This window comes from Cydia pomonella, chromosome 18, assembly GCF_033807575.1.
Source record: "Cydia pomonella isolate Wapato2018A chromosome 18, ilCydPomo1, whole genome shotgun sequence".
Taxonomy (NCBI): Eukaryota; Metazoa; Arthropoda; class Insecta; order Lepidoptera; family Tortricidae; genus Cydia; species Cydia pomonella.
In genome coordinates this window covers 15,296,270-15,320,837 of record NC_084720.1, presented here as the reverse complement: position 1 = coordinate 15,320,837, position 24,568 = coordinate 15,296,270, and the positions used below count along the sequence as shown (strand labels likewise).

At 36.0% G+C, this 24,568-nt stretch overlaps 1 protein-coding gene across 1 annotated transcript in view; it reads right to left on the bottom strand.

The window, feature by feature from the left end:
* The window catches only part of LOC133527561 (hemicentin-1-like), a 443,871-nt gene that overhangs the window by 57,067 nt on the left and 362,236 nt on the right, over positions 1–24,568 (bottom strand). Inside the window, exon 3 of the mRNA XM_061864618.1 lies at positions 254–347. Within this exon, the coding sequence (XP_061720602.1) occupies positions 254–347 (94 nt within the window). The remainder of the gene's footprint in view (positions 1–253; positions 348–24,568) is intronic.

Below are 24,568 nucleotides of genomic sequence, written 5' to 3'. Positions count from 1 at the left end.
ATTTAATAAGTAAAACTAAGGATAGCATACGTCACCGGCGCAGCGATGGTAGAGCTGGCAGCTTCCTCACTCAAAGAATTTGCATCGCGATACAGCGAGGAAATGCTGCCAGCATCTATGGCACCATGCCGCAGGGAGAAAGTTATCTAGTCATTTAAGATTAGATTTTTAGATTTAGGTTTTGTAGTTCAGTTATTTGATTTTGTTATTTGTTATTTACATTTTAACCAGCAAATTAAATGCCAGTACTTACGTATATCTCCGGTAGGCGATGTGAAGAGAGGCAGCATGAAGAAGACAGCAGCAGCAAGCGGTACGCCCATCCCGCCGGCCACTCGCCATCTCATCTGAGGACAAAGATATATCAAATTATAAAAACGTATTGGAAATTTTTAACAATTTTGATTAACATAACTTATTGCACGGCCCGCGTAGCCAACGTGCATATCGTTCACGCCCCGTGGCGAACGAAACGCAATTGTGACAGTCGCACTAATATGAAAGAGTGATAGAGAGAGATGACTACGCTACGCTACGGAGCGTTAACGATTGTAACGTTGGCTACACGGCCTGCACTTATAAACAAACCAAAAATCTGTGAAAATTTATAAAAAAAAAAGTACCGGGATCATATTTTACAACGTATTACATAACTATTAGGTATGAACGTATGTTTCAGTTTATTTCTAAAAAACTAACACCTCTGGAGTTGGAGGCGTCCATAGGTTACGGTAACTGCTTACCATCAGGGGGGCCGTATGCTTGTTTGCCACCGTAGTGGTATAAAATAACTGACTGACTGCTTTGGCTCAGCGATCCAAAAAGAATCTTGGCCTCCGAAACGAGAGAACGCCACCTGTCCCGATCCAGCGCGGTTTCCTGCCATGAATTGGCATTCAGCCGACGCAGGTCCGCCTCCACGACATCACACCAGCGGTACCTGGGGCGCCCGATCGGTCCACGGCCGGTTGGTCGCCCCAAGTACGCTTCCTTGACTACGCGATCCTCCTCCATTCTGAGTAGGTGACCGAGCCAGCGAAGTCTGTGGGATTTAGTTACGCCTATGATATTGGGCTCAGCCACCAACTCTTCGATCCATAAAGTGTTGGTGTCCAGGCTTCTCAGTAAGAGTACAAAACTAAGAATCTATAAAACCGTCATTTGGCCTATTCTCATGTACGGCTGTGAGGCCTGGACACTAACTCAAAAAGAGGAAAGTCAGCTCCTGATAGCGGAAAGAAAAGTGCTCAGGAAGATCCTGGGACCTGTCCGAAGTGACGACGGCTCCTGGAGGATCCGGAAAAATGCCGAGATCGAAGAGTTGGTGGTATAAAATAAAAACTATGAAAATTTGATTATAAACAACTGTGTTAATAAGAAGTTGTAAGTATGCCGCATCCATATATTTACACATTTCTCACCATCACCGGTGGTTACTGATAGTTTCTCTACTGAGTGATCGCTCAGTAAGAAACTTTACGGTTGCTCTAATTCCAAATAGTTGCGCAGGGCCGTGTTATGTGATCTCAAGTTCAATAACAGCCACTCTTCTTTCCTTGAACACTGTTTTTGTATTTTCTTAATTTACATGCCATAAACGTGCCTGCAGGTCGTTAACAAGACATTCGTGGACGTAACTGTAATATGTTTCCGATCTTATACCAAGACTTGCTCCTACTTGTTCGTACATTTAGTGGCGCGAGGGCGACTGATATCATTTAGATATCCTTATGATTTATGATGTCTCAATCTAGTTCGAATTAGTCTCTAAATTAATAATAAGTTTTTGGCAAAAATTTCATTTTTGGGCCAAGCTTTTATCGCTGACTGTACTTTTTTTCCACAGGCAACTAATACTCATAGAGACAATTCTAAAAACCCCAAACACAATTAGGTTGCGTTGTTTTATCACAGAGTTCCTATGGCAACCTCCTGTCTCCATACCATAATATTGCATTGTCACCCGACTTACATATGTATGCAAATTTTCAGCTTCATCGGAAACCGGGAAGTGGGTCAAATTTAAGTTGCAAGATTTGTCCCATACATACTAACAGGACAAGTTAAATAAAAGCTTGTAAAAACGGCGCGGGCGAGACGGTTCGTAATTTCGAATGTGAATGCGAATATTCGTGACATCTCTAATTTAAAGTGCTTAAACCGTAGATTCACGTTGGCTATGTAAACGTTAGGAATGATACCTTAAGTCGCAAAGAGCATTGCAACTTCGACTGCGCTCGATTGATCCGAACTCCTGAACTGTTCAAATGTAATCACAGAATAATTTACCTACGCTAAGTTTACAGCTTTACGGCTGTTACGAATCGTTTAAAAATTGACTCATTTTTGATCCTGTATTCGTTAGGCAAAATAACTAACATAGGTATTAAAAATCATTTGCATAGTTTTATATTATATAATTTAATTTAATGTATCAATATTTTCTTATAATTAACTTAAGTCAAATTGCATATTTTTAAATTAAAAAAAAGACGTGTGGCACTCGGGGACTGCCGCGGTAAAGCTATTGCATAGCATTTTGTATCAACTTATGCAATTATAATTATTTATTTATTTTATTTATGCAGTATTTCTTTTTCTTTGATATTAATTCAAGTTACACTTTTTGAGCGTGGTGACCGATAAGAAAACAAATTTTTCTTTTATTAAATAAATAAAAAGTTAATATTGTTTAAAATATTTTTATTATTTTACAATACATGTGGGTTTTATTATCTTACAGTAGCTGTTGGTTATTCAGGAATATTTATCATTGAAACTATAGGTTTATGATAAGTGAAATAAGAAACATAAGTTTGCACTTAATATCCTCTAAATATCTAGAAAATACCGCGTCAATGGTGGTCCCATATTTTGTTGTGGACTCTTGTGGATCATTATTCATTTTCAAATTCAATGTTTTTGATAGAAAAGTTGTCAACCGCTCTGATTTTTTATCAGCGAAGTTAATGTTGAAATCGCCAGCCAAGATAAGTGGAAATTTATTACCATTTGTATCAAGTCTTTTCGACCCTTCTTCAGTGTACTCCAGTAAAGTGCGATGAATAAAATGCTCCACCTCGTCCAATTTTGGATTCGGAGAAATGTAAATTGCTACCATAACTATTTGTAGGCCATTTCTAAGTTTGCATAAGCACGCACAAATATCTCCAACAACTGAGCGCCTAACATTAACATCGCTAACGTGTGCAATATTTATTTCAATATTCGGAGTCATAATATTAGTAATATCATCTTTATTTTGGTAAATAGATACCCCACCTTTTGAAACAGTATCTCGTTTGAACTGAACAATACAATTAAAATTAGGTATTTCAATCGGATTATCATGCGTCATGCAAGTTTCGGTAAGAAGTAACACATTTGTTTGTCTCGTAACTGAATCTTGTAAATCGTATTTATGACTATTTAGACTTTGGCAGTTGAAATGGTTCTTGAATTGAAGTTTGTAAATGATGAATTATAGTCATAAGAATATCTCTTTGTTGATCATTGGCCATCCGCATTAAATTATAGAATTGTTGATAATCCATTAAATTTTCTCTTTTTTTAGCTACAGCGCCAAGTTTATGCAGAGATGCATTTTGTAAATCAACGTTAGCAGTTGAGTTTGGATCACGTAGCAATAAGTCATAAGGATCTCTTTCATGCAATATATCAACCGCTCTTAATAATTAAAAACAGACATAGGCAGATGATACAGAAAAGAGGATATTGGTTTTTACATTATAAGTGCAACCTACATCCTGAGACAATTCCCACTAGGATTTATAAACTAATGATTTATAAGTGGCATTGAGCTGTAAAATGTTAGTAAGTTAGTATTGTATGAAATCCAAATAAAAATTGCCTGTCCATTTTAGACTGTTATCCCTAAATCAGTTTAAGCATAAACTATTGATTTTTTTAAATTGATAATCGTTTTTACACAATTTATGAATTTTTGCTATACAATTTTAATGCTTATGATTTGACATGACTTTAAATATTAATAATAACTAGGTATTTATGTAGATTTCGCATGTTAGTATGTAAATTATTCAAGTTTTTGTACGCCATCAGGCAGGGTATAGTAATACACTTTTATTTACCACCGCTGTAATCAGTTTGTAATACCTATACTCACGAATAAAAACACTTTGAGCTTCGAACTTTTATTGCTCTATCCAGTATATTTAAATAGCTATAGTATAGGTAATAATTACCTTCAATATTGAAGGAATTGAAAGTGCAAAATCAACCGTGAACTGTTTACGTTACAAATTGTGCCAAATAAAACATTCCTATTATATGACTTAATACTTTTACATTACACAGAAACAACATTACCCCCTTTTCTACGCTAGTTTGGTAAAAAAGATTACCAAGAAGTCTAAAAACTTGATACTTATTCCATTATTTTTGCACTAACCAGTTAACTTTTTGTAAAACCAGCAATTATCAAAATTAGATTATAATTACCATCGCATGATTAGCTTTAGTGACACGTTTACTTCAATATAAGTCTACCAGTTCGTCACGGACCATTAAGGCACTTATCTGATCAACACAACACAATTTAACCACATTACTATACAATGTAACATGCCAAACTCGTGTCTATTACTTACTAAATACGAGCCAGACGACCGTACTTAATTTTGCACTCGATATTACATTCGTTAAAAACGTACGAACATACAACTTTAAGCTCTATTGCTTACAAGAAAGGTGTGCGAAAAGATGCATTGTTACGTATGTGGATGTCACAGTTCGCTTAACTCACGACAGATGGCCGATCACACACGATGACAGATCCGTGCCCGTCGGAGTGGGGAGCGTGAGGTTTTTTCGTTACGGAATTTCTGGATTCGGTCCCCGCGCTCAAGGCCCGCGATAGAAGCTATGCAATAGCTTAATATTCAACGAAATGTATAAATCTAATCATAATTCAAATCTCTATATCCAAATTTAACTATGGCAATTTTACATTCGAAATTCTGACAGTTCCTAGAGCTTTCAAAAACTTACCGGTTGTTATCCGATTCCCCAACGACTTCACTCACCTTGCCACTTTTTGTATTTCTTAGAATTTGGGAGTAAACCAGCGTTAATACTACAGTCCACTCTTATTTAACACCTTTACAACACCTGAGACCAGCGAAGATTTTACAACGGCCTGATTCGAATTTTAAGGTACGTCAAAAATTTGCTAAAGATACGATATGGATTGGATAGGTCAGTGTCAAACGTGAGGTTTTTGTTTGGAGAATCGACACTTTTGACACCGACACATGTAATCCATATCGTATCTGTAGCGAATTGTTGGCATATCTTAAAGTTCAAATCAGGCCGTTAGTTTATACAAAACATACTTAAATATAGACAAAGAAAGAAGTAACGATGTTTTTCGAGTAACCGTAAAATCACCTAAATATAGTCCAGTTGCTTACCGCGAGTTTGACACTGACGTATTCGCTAGCGACTGCGTAAACTCATAATGCATCTCACTCGTACTGACATTGGTGCAAGGCAGATGCATTGCGTTTAAGACCGTGTAAAACTCATGGTGAGTTACTTTTATTTTAATTTTAAATCTATATTTGACCTAGATTCAAAAACTCGGCGAGCATTTTTTAACTATATCATTTATATAACCTGAAAAACACACAAATACGATTTCCCAAACAAGCGTTTGTATTTATTGTCTATTTTATTTACTTAAAATGTGTTCTCCATGCATGGTGACACATAGACACTTGCCTTGTGTTCATGTTGAGTGTGGCTCAAGTATTTAGTAATTAGGTTACCTACAGGCTCGGAATCTTAAGTGGCCCAATTACCATTCTAGATTACAATCAAGTGCTAGGTTTACAATTAACTGTAGATATATACTATGATACTGGCAACCACTTAGACACAGACACACAGAAGCTGAGACACTAATCCTTTCATACAAATAGGTACGTTAAAATGCCAGATTAAGGCAAAGATTAATAGCTAATTCCATACGAATAATTCCATAAGTATGTACATAATTCTCACTGTTTAACATAACCGATCTTTAATAGTGAAAAGTCATGAATCATGTTATCCTTTCCTAACAGTTAGCACGTTTTCTTTCTTGCTCTCTAGACTTTCGGTATGATTCGAACTTTAAGATACGTCAAAAACCTAAAGATATGGATTGGATATGTCATTGTCAAAGTTACCTAACGTTTTCGATTTTACTTTTGCCACTGACATAAGTATCTAATCAATATCGTATCTTTAGCGAATGTTTGACGTATCTATCTCAAACTTCGAATCGGGCCGAGTGTCTTTATTATTGCTCAGCACAATCGCGAACCGAGCGTCGGTACTATGCACGCCTACAATTCCATAAAAAGAGCTAAAACTTAGAATACATTTTGGAATGGACCACTCTAAAATCGCGATCGACTAAGTCAACATCAACACCCGTAATGCCCACTGCTGGGCTTAGGCATATCTTTGAGTACGCCATTGGTCCTGAACTAATATAACCCAAAAGACGGACGGATGACGATGACGGTGAGGATGACGGTTGCTTCGTTTATCTAACCTAAGCGTCCAGCAACAAAAAAAAAAGAAAGGCTAATCTAATCAAACATCATGCTCTTAAACAACTTCCACTAATTACAGAAACTGCAATAACAAGCAAACTGCAGACACCTGAAGTTTCAATAGCAAAAAACAAAAAATGAACCTAAAACGATGAAATGAACACGATGCTGATAAAACTGCAACAAATACAAGTACAAACTCGCAAGTTCGTGAACAAGTTACTGAGGCCGAGCAATTCACCTGTTCCCAATTCCATTCATTATTCTACTTTTCCCGATGCACCTTCGTTTGCTAAGAACTCCTAAAACCCTTGAAGGAGTGCTAACTTTTTCTCATACCTTGACAAATTAAGTGTTCCTATTTGTCTTTTCTGCACAGTCAGCAACAATAATAGCGGATGAAAAAATGCACCGAAACTATCTGCTTTCCTTTGTTTGGAAATGTATTCCAGGAACCAGATTATTTTGGAGTGTTGTATCAGACACAACTATTGCTGAATATACTAGAGCCCTGAAAAACGAAAAAAAAGACATTTCGAATTAGTTAGGAACCCTTCTATGTACCTATTGAATAGAGTAGGCCAAAGGCCCTAAGAAAATGTACGAAAATTGCTAGCGAAATTACCTCTATAATGAGTGTTTAATACGGTTTTAGTACACATTAGTCCCAGAATAACAGTACTAAAGTCCTGACATTGCGTAACGAAGGTTGGGACGATGTAGAATTTTTAACGGGTCGTATAAATAAGTATAACCTCATTTGCGAACATTCTGGCTCTGAGCGGCCCCTAGCGTTATGACTGTGTCAAATAAACACCGAGTATATTGCATTTTTAATAAAGCGTCATTGTTTTTAATCAGAAATTCTCTACCAATTAGGCGCTTCCCTCTACGCTCTATAGGGGTGTAGCAATACAGGTATGAATATATATTTGAACTAAGAAAGGCTTGAGACAAGAAAGATTAACAGCCATGTTTTGACCAATGTTTTTGCTGAACTGTAAAATATGTTTAACGTTAGTCTATTCATGAAATAAAATACCTACAAGGAAACTCACCGCTATTGAAACTTATGTATCAAAATGATTCCAACGTCTTTGTTTTAACAAGCAATAACAAAAATTAGAAAGTAATTTTGCATTTTATCCGACGGCAAAAACAAATGAAAGGGTGTATGAACGTTATGAGTTTTGCAGTGTAGGTCTCTTTTTATTGAGTGTGGACCATGGCGATGGCGACAAAACTACTAAGCTAATTTTAATGAATGGGGTGTCAATAGTTTTTGTACCCCGGGCGATATAAGATACGGTGACAGAATTAGAAGGTTTGTCACTTTTCGATTGCTATACTGTAATGGTATTAAGGTTCAAAAGTGAAAAACCTTTAAATTTCGTGACTGTACATTAATAACAACATAAACGTATTACGTATTGTAAATAATATTGCAGTGCCCAACAGGGTTTGTGAATTTGCAATAAAATATTGAGTATTGAGTAACATACTTCCAAAAGTATCATTCCGTTAAATTTTCTACCGTTATTCCGTACAAACGTGAATTTCCTAGAGACTTGCAGGCATCACAAAGAAGAAAAACGCTTAGAAAATAAGTCATAAACTTCACCCGTGGAATACCCCAAAAAGGTGAACATCGTAACAAAATAGTACATTACGATACAAGTGCGAAAAATAGGAAATTCGAAACGAGTGGCGATAAATTAAAACACGACCGAAGGGAGTGTTTTAAATCGACACGAGTTGCGAATTACCTATTCGCACATGTATCGTACAACGTTTTACAGTACATATGGCCCTTTAAATGTTCGACACAGTAACGTAATATGCTACTTCTCGCACTAGTGCTATAGAGTAGCCCCATATGTACTGTAAAAAACTTTTCGCATTAAAATTTTCAAACTTTCGCTTGTTGCAAATACCACGTGCTGATCCCCACCACACGCATTACGTAACCAATTCCCAAATACGCCCACAGGCTGACAATTCTATTCTCCTTTAAGTATATAAAGCGCCTTTGAGTACACAATGTGCCTATTTGTGTAGGAGCGAATATTACGGAGCGTGAAAAGAGAGCGAACTCATCAAAGTTGCGATTTGTTTGCTGCGGGGCTGATTGCTTGTGGGGAGTTTCGATGGATGTGTTATGTGACGTCATAAGTTTAACCAGGAATTGTGCTACCGTTATCATACAAATAAACGGGCAACAAAACAAAAATTTGCACTTAAGCAGCACCACTCAGTTGCAAGCCACATCATTGTGATACTACTTAATGGCTCCTCTATACGATGGCCCAGCCCTGGACCAGCGAGATGGCCATGCGATAGTTATGGCTCCCCTAAACGATGGCTCAGCGATGGACAAGCGAGATGGCCATGCGATGGTTGAAAGCATGCACTATGGAATGCGCTACGTGTAAGACACGTACACACCATCGCTGGCCCACTACCTTTGATGTGCGGATGAAAAACCGACATTGTGGCCATCCCTCTCTACTCGCTGGACCATCTTAGCGGGCTAGTATGATGGCCCGTCGTGTAGAGGAGCCATATTAGATCTAGTAAACGGTTTTGTTTTGTATCATATTCTATTTTTATTCTTGCTGCAAGAGTTTTATCTGTTTTTGCTGACTACGAAGCCATTTCCCATTACGAGTTACAATATAAAAACATGTTAGTTGTGGTTATCTATTTGATTTATCAAAAGTAAATGTGAAATAATATTCGCCACGCAAAACTCAAAGTTAAAAAACTAAATAACTTAGTTATGTTATCCTAAAGGATATTAGATTTTCGCGAAATATATAGCCATTTTAATAAAATAGAACATGTCATTTAGGCACGTATCACGCTTGTCAGCATTAAAAGATAATTACGCTCCGTAATTTCGACAATTTATCTAAAGGTTTTTGGTAAAATGTTGGTAAATTTGCCGATAACATAAACACAATCATTATCAGGCATTGACAAAGCAGGCTTATGTACGAAACGGCGGTATTTCAGCGTTACGTGTGACAACGAGATAAACTGTTTACGTTGGTGTAATTTGTAAATATTTTAAAATGTACTGTCATTTGTCGGGATTCGGAATGTGTTGAAAGCGTAATAAATATTAAAACTATCTGTACTCTGTTATCTAGCTGGAACATAGAGAAATAAGTAAGTTTAGAACGCTCAGTCCATACATGGATTTCCTTACTGAATTATGATACCTTACATTTATGATTAGATTAGCTTAAATGATAGTTTAGGTTAATTATAGAATAAGTCGAAAGATTAACTGAGGCGGACAGTTAGAAGTTATTATGGTCAGCTACGGAATGTATGTTTTTATACCACGTTGGTAGCAAACAAGCATACGACCCGTCTGATGATAAGCAGTGACCGTAGCCTATGGACGCCTGTAACTCCAGAGATGTTACATGCGCGTTGAAGGCTTGGCAGCATAAAGTGAATTTATATTAGGTATTTAAACTAGTTTTAGTCTCAGAACAGAGCTACCTTCTACTAGCAAATCACCACTATTTACTAGTCTTCTTCATCCTCGCGTTGTCTGGGGTTCGCTTGGCAACTAATCCCGAGAATTGGCGTAGGCACTAGTTTTTACGAAAGCGACTGCCATCTGACCTTCTAACCCAGAGGGTAAACTAGGCCTTATTGGGATTAGTCCGGTTTCCTCACGATGTTTTCCTTCACTGACAAGCGACTGGTAAATATTAAATGATATTTCATACATAAGTTCCGAAAAACTCATTGGTATGTGCCGGAGTTCGAACCTGCGACCTCCGGATTGCAAGTCACACGCACTTACCGCTAGGCCAGCAGCGCTACCACGATTTACTAGTATTTTCACTTATTTGGAAAATATTAAATAATTTAGTAGCTTAGGCTTAATTTACTGCATTAAAAAAATGGCAAAAAGGTTATAACGGATTAGCACTAAAGTAGGTTATTATTTCACGGATTATAAATGCATTATTTTTATTCTATTTTTTTAAGTAAAAAACCATCTCTTGTGCGTAAGAGGAGAATGTATATTCAACTGACAACAAACAGACTATTATTATTAAAGATATCCTGTGTATATAATTAACTAGCTTTATTAATAATTAATTTTAAACAAAATGTCAATGTAAATCGTCAGCGACCAAAATAATGGTCCCGATATATTTAATCCGTATCAAATTCAAATGTCAATGTTAAATTGTCACATTAACGTTAAACAATCTGCCAATAACTAATTTACAGCCGAATAGCAATAAACCGGGCAGTTAAATACGGTATGGAATGGAAAATCATTGAAATAAATTATAGATTTGTGGCTTAGGTGTTATTTATGAGCCATAACAGAGACCAGTTAATGGTAAAGAATGCCATCTTCATGCAAATTACGCCTCGTTTCAATGGAGTCTATATGCGACATTTAGCAAGGTCTCAGAGATCTATAATAATATATCGTGCTTTTACCACTTGGCAAATATAAGTGGGTTATTTAAAATAGACAATGGAGTAAACCTTTAAGGCACTAGAATAACTAAAGATAAATAGACGATGTTAAAGAGGTAGGTGTCAGATGTCATTACTGTGTTAAGCATGTCAAGCTTAATGTTAAAGGTGACTTGCAATATACATGAAATTGACCTTAAGGTGGTTTGTTATATTTTTGCGTTGCCAGGGTGGGAACATTAATTGCATGCAAAAAATACGCAAGTATAACGAACTGGTTAGCATTAATCTAACGATCCAGCGAGGAAATGCTGCTAGCGTCTTCAGTACTATGCCGCACGGGCCAATTTTACATTTATTTTAGTTTTAATTTAGTCATATTTTAGTTTTAGTTAACTTTTAGTTTTTATTATTGATTCTAATAATGATTGACTAGTACGTTATATATTAGCAAAGTAATATTTTTGTTTTAATTGGAACGAAATTTTACCAAGATAAATCGGTCTTTACTCTTAAATTGTCTCTAGCCATAGTTTAGGCCTCAGTCCAGTAAATCAAAACAGTTCGCAAGTAAAATGGTGAATTTTAGTAAGCAAATAATACCTGTTACGGCCTTATGTGTAATGGTAATAGCTCAGGAAATGAGGTGAAGCAAATTGAGGTAGGTAACTTTCCTGTAAGGTAAGGTAAGGTAAGGAAGATAATTTGTAGGGAATGGGTTCAGCCAATATATCAACACGATCGATTAGTATATTTTCACCAAACCAGCTCGAAAATGCATTCTTTATTCTTCAAACTGATGAAAAATTGCATTTTATATACAAAGGTGGCAAAGTAATCTTATGTAAATTTTGAGTCGTCATGTTGGCTGGTATAATTGACTATTAAATGATGTTTTTGAATGAAATGATTTTTTTTAATGTTATTTGCCTCGCATTGGTGTGGTGAAAAATTATTCGTTTCACTCAGTGGCAAAATTTGGTTCACCCTCGTGGCTTGAAACCCTCGCAACGCTATAAATTCAACTTTTCGAATCACTCGCTACGCTCGTGGTTCAATTTTGGAATCTTTCACTTACTATAGTATCAATATTAGGACAAATTAAACTGTTATTGATTGAATAATTGGTTATTGAATAGTGGAAATAAGTGCTATTTAAGAGGTCATGCGTGGCTATTAAGCTAGAGGTAGCAGTTTTACTTATATCAATAACTATTGCATGACTATAATGCATACAAATAAGTATGTTAAGCTAATAGTTATAGCTGACTGTACACAGCTGCAAAAGTGCATACTTTATGAATGGAATTCAGAGTGTACTCACCTTATGAATGGAATTAATTCATAAATTGGGTATAAGCTTTTGCATCTTGCCGTACATGTAGACTGCAAAATTGCATGGACACTTTGGATGAATGCATTCATAATGCATCTATGCCATTTACCAATTCCGTATTTTTACACTCTAAATTGCTTTAAAAATTGCGTACACAAATATTATAATCCACATTTTAATCCCTAAATGCGACAATAAGCTTCTTTCCGCACTAGCATAAAAATTCACTTTACCAAAGCTTTATTTCCCCGCCGCTCTTGAGTAAAGAATCAAATTGCCTCGCCGGGCTAAGTGGGACAAACTCGATACCACTCAATTAGTGTCTGCAAGAGGGCAAGAGCTCTAGGGCGGAAAAAGCACTTTTACAATTAGCGACATGTGTTTCATAAGACCTTCTTGGCGAGAGGAAAAGTCTCCTATAGTTCATTAGTATGGTAATCAATGTATTTTTAAACGATGCTATTTTAAGTTGAAATTGAAATCCAGCGTAAGGTGAGTGAGTTTGTTGATTAAAGTTTAATGGGATATAGTAATAAAGATCAGTCAGTAGGTATGTTTACGTTTTTAATATTTTTTCCCTGAAATTTTTGCACGTTTCACTTAATTCAAAATTAATAAGAAGTTCCGTAACTATGTTTTATAACGTTATATAATTTTAATTGCTTTATAGAAGTAGTATTATAGATTTTCATACAAAAGTTGTTTTTGCTCTATTTCATTTGTTTTATAAGGTGGAGCAATATAAACGAATTTCAGCCAGATATACACCGTGTTTTTTTTATTTCCGTTACAAGGGTGCATTCCTGAGCTTAAATTAAGTAACTTTCTCAAAGACAGCGGTATTCTAATTAACTCCATTTCGGATATAATCAGTAATTTGTTTTTATCTAATAAGGCCCTTAAGAGCGTATACAATTGCCTTAAGGCCTGTTTACATATTGATTAGTGTTCAGTACGACTGTATACATTTGTTACTAAATGTAAGTACTATCTCGGACGATCGATGTTCGAAATGACATTGATATGTCACAGTTTTCAATTGTTTGGTTGAATTAAATGTCATGCCCTTGTTACAATAACGCTATATGGAATACTTATTTACTTTTTATAAAAAAATATATACATTTTTTTTTTGAAAATTAACTATTCCATTTAGTTTCCTTAAACATACTTACTTCTACCCCGAAGTTAACGGAGTTCAATAAAAACACGGTGTATACGATGTCATTGTATCTATATCATTAAATCATTGTTAGGTGAAAGTACACTTAAAGGACAAAACTAGACACAAACTGGGCATTGTTAGGTACGAGTATACACTCGTACCTACTAGTTTCGTTACTGAACTAGAATAAGTAACATTAAGATTTCTGTTGGTGTTAAGTTTAGAGTCGCTAGAGACAAGTTACCTAAATGCAAATGTTACCTAAATATCGGCAGAACGTATTTTATGTAGAAATGGCCACGTAAATTAACGACGATGATAGAGAAAAACGTTGAAATAAAACAAGAAAAAATAACGTTATTTATTGAAACGAAGAAGGATTTTACTTCCATTTAGATACCTTACATAAATATTAATACAACGCTCGGGTCTGTGGAAGACATTCAATTTTAATTTGCATTTGAAGTCGATTCGATTAAATTCATTTCAAAGGGATATAATAGCGGCCTTGAATCACATTTTCTAAGATGGCGGCTCAAATATAAATATTGTATCGTAAAATGTGCCTACTTTGCAAGGCTCGGAACCGGTTTTTTCTTCATACAAAAAATACCGGTAAAAATAACGTAATAATTTACGTTCTTTTTCGTTCTTTGGTTTATTATTTCATTTTTAATGGGACTATCTCATAATGCGAAGTTGTTGCCTAAATACATGATCCAGTTCTACGTAAAGAGTATAAAATAATTAAAACTATTTTGCTATTTCGGGATTTAAAAATAAACCGGTTCCGAGCCCTGCTACTTTGCTTCAAAATTTTCTCCAACATTCGAAATTTAATATTTATACAACTATTATTTTGTGGTTGGTACGTTGACATATATTTGAAGTAGACCATAACTACTCCCACCATGTTGTAATATTGAAATGAAATGTACCTATATAGCGGCAACTGAAATACATCATCTGTGAAAATTTCAACCGTCTAGCTATCACGGTTCTAAAGATCTAGATCCTGGTTGACAGACAGACAGACGGACACCGGAGTCTTAGTAATAGGGTCCCGTTTTACCCTTTTGGAACGGAACCCTAAAAACTGTTGAAGCACAATAACCCGGTTGGCCGCAAAGTATTGGAAAGCAAAAACATTTCAAGTACCTTCTAGATATTCAAGTAATTGTTGGAAATCTCGTCGACATAAAACTTCTCCAAGGTTTTTTTAACCTACGATTGGTCTTTGTAATATTAACATAGGTACTTTAATTATGTTTGTCATATGTATTGTATTGACTGACGATTATCTTTGACATGGGCGTTTGTTAATCACAAACCCCATGTTCAGGTAAATATACATATTATCATCAACTACACATACAAACATCACGGTAGTTACCTGTTGCTAACCAATAAAAAAGCTCTAGTATTTGCTCTATAGATTACGATTACAGATGTTTTACAAATATTACACTATTAATTTTTTATAGGCATGATTGTTGATGGTTGATGTTGTTGTGATGATTGTTGTATTATATAAAACTCTTTTGGATAATTATCACTAGTTTATTATCTGACGCGGTCACGGTTCGAGCGATTTAAAGACTCTTCACACTCCAAGATCAGATAGAAACTTGCAAGTGCATCTAGGACGCCCAACTGTCCGAGTCCATGGAACTGGGGCCATTATCTCTAAGTTATTGTTAGCAAAGAAAACTAGTTAAAAGTTATTTTAAACTGTCCGACAGGTCCTTTAATTTGTGCCATTGGTATTGTTCCGTGATTCGTTAGTGTTGGTGTGATCGGGCTGTGCGATTGCAATATACAGGGTGTAACAAAAATAGTGGGGATCAATTTAAGGGCATAATATCGTTTTCTGATTAGGAAAAAGTTGAAGAAAACATTTGTTGACGCGTAACTGTTGGCCTTTGTATGGAGGCTTGGCCGAATTGAACAACCTGCTAATAGAAAAAAAAAATTCCCGTCAGTAAAATTTTTCTTCTACTTTTTCCTAATCCCCACACTTTTTGTTATATCTCGTAGAAGTTTTACTAAGTCGAAATGGTATCAAGTGTTCAATCACTGTAACTTATGCAATTTTGTGTGGGTGTTCACGTTTTTTTTCGCAGCGATTGCTTGCTCTTATTGGTGAGCGTGAGTTCAACTTTGAGTCGTGGTAAGTAAGTTATAAACATAACAAATCAAGATGCGCTATTGAACGTTCGAATAAGCCTGCAGGCGCCGTTATATAATATTTCGGATACCTCCAAGTACTGTATTTACGTCCAAAGTATAATGAGAAAGATAAGTATAAAGTACGAGCAAAACTCCACCGAAATTAAATTACTTAATGTTTTGCACAGCACTTTATCACTAAAACAGTAGCCATTGCGACTCCGCGGTCCAGACAATGGAGCCAGTGAATTATTACTAAGTTAACTAGTAAACAGCCAGGTTAATTTGCAACTGAGATAAAATACTGCTAATGACATCAGTTAACTGCGGATATAATTTTGGTTAAGAAGTTCCTATGAATGACATTCTGCTATAAATGTCATAATATTCAACTTCAACTTTAACATTTATTCAGCAAATCAAAAATTGTAAAATAGGCAATCAATATCAATGCAAACTAAAGTATTATTATTACTTAGAGATTTATTAAATCTCTTAACGTCCAATTACTAAAAAAACTGAAATAATAATATATAAAAAAACAAACAGGTACAAAAGACCATCTAAAATTATTTCGAGATGTAAATGTGTAAGTGTCAGAACTAAAAGATTATACGTAACTATAAAGATTATACTTGTTGACGTAACTGGTGACCGAAGAGCTGGCGGCTTCCTCGCACAACGTATCAGTATTGCGATACAACGAGGAAATGCCGCCAGCATCCTTGGTACAATGCCTCAAGGGCCTATTTTAGATATAAGCTAGTTATAGTAATCATCTGTATATATCCATTATGTATATTGTTATTGTTAATAAATATTTTTCCAATTAAAACGATTATATAGTTTATCAAATTATACTTAGAGATGTTTAGGGTCTCCTATTTTGTTGTCAATGAATTATTGAACACTGCACCAATATCTGACGACCGGTCTGTCCTTGTAGTGACCCTTCGTATGAAGCTGATGGTCCTGGGTTCGAATCCCGGTAAGGGCATTTATTTATGTGATGAAATATTTGTCCCTTAGTCATGGGTGTTTTCTATGTATATAAGTATATATTTATCTATAATACGTATATCTATCGTGACTTAGTACCCATAGTACAACTTTTGCTTAGTTTGGGGCTAGGTTAAGCTGTGTAAGATTTCCCCCCAAATATTTATATTTTATATTCATTTATATAGTACACTAATAATTATTATTAGGAATGACTAGACCTCGCCGTCAAAAGGTCGTACAGTTGAAGTTACGCTTTTATTTTACGAAAACTAGTACCAGAGAGGGCCTACCGCGAACCACGTTCGACGTGTTACCTCTCTGTCGCACTTGTAAATTCACACATAAGTGTGACAGGGAGGCAACACGTCAAACGTGGTTTGCGGTAAGCCCTCAGGCATATACAACGTGTTACACCAGCCACTAAAAGTTGGAAAAATAATCTCTCATAGGTACATTTTGGCTGGCTGATGGTTTTTTTATTATTATTATTTATTCATAAATGATGTATGTGGTTGTTATGTTGATATCTTGTATGGGAGAGTCAATTTTTTTCACGATTTGGGGGTTGGTCACATAGTAAAAGTTGATCAGAATGACCTATGCAACGTGTACCCACTCCACTTTCAGTAGCACGTTGGCAATGGTTTAACACATTGTATATAACATGTTACTTGTATGTTTATGTAAAATGTTATTTCAGAATGTCATTTTAAATGAGATCGTAATTGTATGGGAGCGGCTAAGTTCGTGTGGCACTTACACATCTCCAAATTTCATATAAAAAAACGGTACGTCGGTTTTTTCAGTGGAGTAAATAAAAATAAGTATAAAAGTATAGGACTACTTACAACCACAAAAAAAAAAACATATTTTGGTACGAGTGTTCAAACAAACATAAAAAAACATGTTACAAGTTGCTGAGATTCTATGTCAGATGAATTGAATCATTTAACGAGCTACAATATTGTAATATAACTCGTTAAGTGACAAATACCTCATACCGGGGCATTTTAAAACTTGGGTATCATTTGACGGTAACTGAACAGTTCGGTTTAAATTTTTATACGTATTTCAGGCCTCAAAATTCTCCAAAAAATGATGGTGGTAAATTATACAAAATGATGTATAAGAACAGTTTCAGCAAATGTTGTAGATTGTTTAAGTATCAAAATTACGTTGAAATTAAGTTGACTTTCAGAGATATTGTCACTTGTTTTGAAGTAATTTCTGGAGAAAATTGATTTCGTCTAACTTTCATACACTACTTCAAATTTATTATAACACCAATGTAGCTTATTAAAATTGAAGTACAGAATATGTGAAACACAAAATTAAAATTTTTAGCAGTCCAAACTTTACGTTTACAAATAAGATCGACAAAATCAGTGCTTTACGCGCGTTTACCTAAACGTCCACCAGAAAAATATCATTATTACAAAATTGGTTCATTAACATGAAAGACAACAAGACGTAGTTATTTCTATTAGATAACAAAAGGTGTACAATTTCATCAAATAAATCTATCAAATGACATTTTTGCGACTAAAATCGATAACGGCCTCTTCTTGATTTTTCCAATTTAAATGTTTACATAAAATACTTCATTCACTCGCTTTCCAATAACCAGAGTAATCTTCTTTTGTACATATCATTTATTCAAAGGTCATGCTGTATTGTGCTTTGATTTTAATGATATTTCATTAAAATCAAAGCACAATAACATAAAAAACCCAACGCAATAAAACAGATGAACAGCGATGGCAGCATGGTTCCATTTTATCACCTGTCACTATGCCCGTCACTTTCGCACTCACGTACCTGTTAGAACGTAACAGGCATGGTGACAAGTGATAAAAAACCGACCATCTTAGCCCTACTGAGTTTAATACTCGTAAAACATAAACATAAACTTAGACAAGAACCACCGTTAGAACCCTGCTTTAAAATTTAAACAAAAACACATCGAAATCGGTTCACACGTTTGAGAGCTACGGTGCCACACACACACATAGCAGTTAAACATATGTATGAATTCCCTTCTTTTTTGCGTCGCGGGTTAAAAAGTCAGTTACTTTTAATGTCACAAAATGTACTGTCATCATTTATGCGACCAACCAGCCAAGCTGCAAGCCAGCGCACGACACATTTACCCCCGAGCCCTAAAATCACTTTTTTACTTGTTTATTTACCTCTGCAAATAAATAATACTCAAAGGCATCAATGTATTCTGGCCGGTTTCAAAAGAAATCGTAATTTGACAACAAAAGGTTCTTTGCCGGTCTCCAATTGATTGCGCTTGGAGGATCGCTTCTAGCATTACATTATAAAGCTCGATTTATTTCAGAGTAACTTGAGCAACAAGAAATGTAAAAGCAGTAGCGAGACTATTAAGATTTTACCCCAAAAATGTAAATATCGTATTGCATTTTCAGGAGAATGACAAATGCCAAGAAAAATCACACGGGAACTAAACAATATGAAAGGTTAAAGTTGGCTATATAGAAAAAAAACCGGACAAGTGCGAGTCGGACTCGCCCACCGAGGGTTCCGTATAATTTTATAAGGGTTTAGATTTTTCCCTGTACTTGTAATGTAAGACGATATTACTTGCCAAATTTCATAATTATAGGTCAATGGAAAATACCCTATATACATTTGGATTCCGTTGAGAGTTTCGAAATAAATATACGTTTTTTGCAAAAAAACGGCCGTTTCTTTTTTTTACATTTACTTAGTAGTTTGATTTTTTCACAGCTTCAAGGGGCTATAGACATAAGCATATGGTTTTAATTTCAACTCGATACTTCCTCGCGTTCCCTAGATAAAGGGTTTTGACAGGCAGACAGTCCGAATCAAATTCGAAGTCAGAACGTTTTCTATTAACTAAATCTTGACAAATTACTTTTATTTCGATGTCGATCGCTTTAGCATAATATTTTCTAGTTTATACCTTCTCTTAAAAAAAATTGTATAGCAAATCTTGAAAAAAAAAGGAAAATCTATAAACCTAGTTTATCATTGTGTCAATAACATACTAAAAAGTCATGGAGAATGGAAAATATTTAGAAGACGAGAAACGGTATCTTTTTTGTCTAGACAAGTACGTAGTATACTTCCCTCTTAAAATTCTGCCAGGGTCCTTATTACACGGACAATAAGTTAAGATGCGTTTTCAAGTGGTTCCTCCACAATCTTCATAATCACGTTTTACACTTAGTTATTTTTCTGCGTTTGAATATTGTATGTGCTTGTAAGAAATGGGAATTTTGCAGAAATGAATATTAAACAACCGTATCTGATGCCCGCTTTGTCAGGGATAGCTACGTACCTAATTTAAAGATGGCGCCCGTCATTGAATCTCTTGTTCAATATTTGAAGACATTGGGTTGTTTGTAGAGGAAATGTCGCTTAATGTGAAAATATTTTTAAATAGAATGCTAACGATATAATTTCGGAGTAATCAGATAATTTACTCGGCAAAAAAACTTTTTAAAACCTATATGTTTCATACTTAAATATAATCCAGAAGCCGAGTATTATCAGCTGTAGAAATATCGTATAGCACTTTATATATGCAAGTGTTGTCATATTTGTATGCCGGGGTGCCAAGCTAATAGTTTTGTCGACTGTAAACAATGGAAACAAAGTGGGCTACGTCACAGGAAAAGGCAAGCATCCTATAAATATTCTCCCTCTAATCACGGTTCCTAAAAACGGCCGCAGCAGTAACTTCGTACGTGCAAACAGTAAAGTTAAACATGGCAGCGTCAATTATACAACGGGGAATAACAAACAGTTGCTCGTTTGGTGTAGAGGGCGTACTTGAGCAAGTTGCTTGACTTGCTATTTGCGTTCAAGTTCATCGTAGCAATAGTGTCAATTATACAACGTGAAATAAAAACAGTTACTCGTTTAAAGTGGGCGGGGAGTACATGGGCGAGTTGACTTGTTAGTTGCATTCAAGTTCAATACCGCAACGTTTATTAGCTATACAACGAGAGATGGTAAACAGTTGCTCCTTTGTAGTGGGGTGTACTCGGGTAAATTACTTGTCTGATCCACGAGTAAGTACACTTTTATATCGTTGCTTATGCTTCATATGCACCTGGAGCATGGGTGGTCCTTATGCACATGGAGCATTAGGACCCTTTTCTGATGGAATTTGTTTTCATCTTAGCATCATTACTTTACTTTACTTTACTAGTTACAACATCTTTCAACTAAAGCCATAGAAATGCGGAACTCACTTGTGGAAAATAGTGACAAATTTCACTTACGTCAGCGAAAACATTATGAATTATCTTACCGAGATTTTTTGATAAGATTGAAACTATTTATTTTCAAAAATATAAATTCAGAAACTGCGAACACTGGTTACTTTTAATGGAAAATTTACTTAAAACGTGTTCCATATTAATAACACATACGTGGCATTATGTAAAAATAAATTAAAACTAATATTGTCAAATACAAATGTACCGTAGTATTATAAATATTTAAAAAAAGCAAACTGATTGGACTTGCACTCGCCTCTAAGCAGTAGGTAGCCAAGTACAACAAACGGGGCAGCAAATTACAAACTGCGACTAAGTACAACCAGAGTTCAACTAATACAAACTACACCGGCCGCTGGTCCGCGGAAACACAATGGTTTAAAGGCAAACAAGGCATTCCACATTCGAGAACCAATAACTGGGCTTTTACTAACTGTTTATACGGGAAAGATTACATAACGTATCCCATAGAAAAAACCTCAACACAGCGGCTGTATGCTATTTCTGATAATGTTAGGAATAAGTGTGCTTGCCTCTAAATCGTAGTCAAGTAGAACAAATGGGGCATCAAATTCGAAACTGTGTCTAAGTACAACCAGAGTTCAACTAATACAAACTACACCGGCCGCTGGTCCGCGGTAACACAATGGTTCAAAGGCAAACAAGCCGTTCCACATTCGAATCGATAACTGTGGTTTTGCTATTTCGAAAGGTAAAGGTTATACAATGAATGATTCATATAAAACGGGCCGGCGGCGGATGCATGGCATTTGGCGCGTCGTGATCACCGACCGCTTCTGTTTGACTTGAAAACTACAGGCTAATTCGAAAGCGCATCTGACATATAACTGATATTTGAGTCATAATGGAATCATATTACTTATTATAATTATTTTTTCATATAAAATAATTTTGCAAGCAATGTACCACTACTTTGTTTAAACTCAAAATTTCGCATTTAATGACGCGTCCATTAAGTAAGTGACAATGATGTAGTAAATACATTGCCGTTTGAATAATATCCATAAATAATTATGCTATGGTAGTTATGAATAATAATAAAAAAATCGGCCAAGTGCGAGTCGGACTCGCACAGGAAGGGTTCCGTACCATTATCTATAAAAACGGTCACCCATCCAAGTACTGACCCCGCCCGACGCTGCTTAACTTCGGTGGTTGGATGAGAACCTCGAGATTGGAAATAAATAATTATTTTGTTCTGTTTTTAGTATTTGTTGTTATAACGGCAACAGAAATACATAATCTGTAGAAATTTCAACTGGCTAACTATCACAGTTCATGAGATACAGCCTGGTGACAGACGGACGGACGGACGGACGGACAGCGGAGTCTCAGTAATACCCCATTTGACCCTTTGGGTACGGAACCCTAAAAAACAACGGGTTGTACTCCGGGAGTGCCGGCTGAAGTGAAAACTCGAATATTAACGTTGTACATTTTCAATATTTTGGAATGGTTAGGGAATAATTTTGCACGAATTGCTTTAATTATCAGTATAAAAGTACCATTTATGTGGTAAAATACAATATTCATTTATTGTGCTATCGTACACAAACATGACAATTTATATAACATTAAAAATTTTACGCTTCAGAACTATTACAATTATTTAACATTAAAAATGCACAACGTTAATATTCAAGTCGCGCCTACGGGCGGTCTACTGGCTTCAATGACATTGTAACAGTTTTTCGATCAGGTCACGTGTTCGTCTTACGAATTTTCAATCTGACGAATCTGTCGGTCACGTGACCTGTCGGGAGTTTAATATTTTTTCCCCATCAAAAAAAGTGCACAGCGCCGCTAAAGAAGTTTTCACTTGAAAATAAACTTTCAGAATTGTTTAAATTTCTTTATGCATTTCGCAGCACTGTACCATGCTTTTTGCATGTTAGATTTTTTCCAGCTAAACTGTGGAATGAACTGTCGCCTGATGCGGTATTTCCGGACCGATACGACCTTCAAACCTTCAAGAAGAGAGCGTACTCCCATCTTAAAGGCCGGCAACGCAATTGCAACCCATCTGGTGTTGCAGGTGTCCATGGGCGGCGGTAATCGCTTACCATCAGGTGATACGTCTGCTCGTTTGCCTCCTCTACCATAAAAAATATATATATAGTTGTAAGCAGGCATTTTCTATATTTTACTTTGTATGTTACTAACACGTATATGGGTTGTAAATGCCTGAAATAAATGATTATTTATCTTATTTTTTTATTTTTTATTTATTACAACATTAAAATATAAAATATGTGTACCACAAAACAAAATCTGCGAGACAGTTTGTTGGCGATGAGCTCGCTCGTTATACTTATAAAAAGGTACATAATTTTGCACTGTCCTACCGTCCCGGCATGGCCAATTTTTATGTAGGTATTACAATTATGAAGTAGGTATAACGTAGGATTGGTGACTCAACACTGGTGGCGCGGGCGCGGGACAGGAGCACAGCGGTGCGTAAAAAACTACCTTAACGCTAATTACTACGTTTGTTTATAAACTAACAACTCGTTATATTTTTACAACACAAGTTATAAAAATTATTAAATTATTCGGGGTTATCTAGTTTAGGTTTGCGTTATATCAAAAATACACAGTGTATTCTGTCAATAAGAAATGTATATTTTTAGGGGTCTGCTGCACGTTCGAATTAGCCTGCTGTTAGATGTATTGGTAACTTCGATTCGGGGTTCGCTTTCTACTGTAACAACAGGAAACAAGATACCAAGATTGCAAAATTACAAAGAGCTTCTGGTTTTATGGATATGTGTCATTTTCAAAATTATCCCGATTACGAAGTTACCCCAATGCACTTTGTATTTTACACGTTGCGGTAGACTAATTTAGTCCACTGAACATGAGGATATCGGGATCCGACTCATCCGACAGTAACTGAACGGAGCCGGTGACATGTGGCGACAGGCGACCAAAGCCAATACCGTCGGCGAAGTGTCGATCGGTTGCCAAACTTTGGTATCTTATGGTGTAGAAACTAAGCTTAAATTTCCTATAGCATGTACAAAGTGTGATAAACTCCAGCCTGTCACTTAATTGGGTACCGTGAAATATGCCTATTTTGCTCTAAAAGTTGAAATTAAGGCCAATTTAAATTAAAGTACACCAACGCCACAATTTTTTTTGGAACACTTTAATTAGGTTGTGATATATAGGTAGGTTTAGTAGAAGCGCTGGTGGCCTAGCGGTAAGAGCGTGCGACTAGCAATCCGGAGGTCGCGGGTTCAAACCCCGGCTCGTACCAATGAGTTTTTCGGAACTTATTATGTACGAAATATCATTTGATACTTACCATTCGCTTCTCGGTTAAGGAAAACATCGTGAGGAAACCGGACTAATCCAAACAAGGCCAAGTTTACCCTCTGGGTTGGAAGTTCAGATGGCAGTCGCTTTCGTAAAAACTAGTGCCTACGCCAATTCTCGGGATTAGTTGTCAAGCGGACCCCAGGCTCCCATGAGCCGTGGCAAAATGCCGGGACGACGCGAGGAGGAAGAAGAAGATATAGGTAGTTTTAATGTATAACATCTGTTGGAGCACAATTAC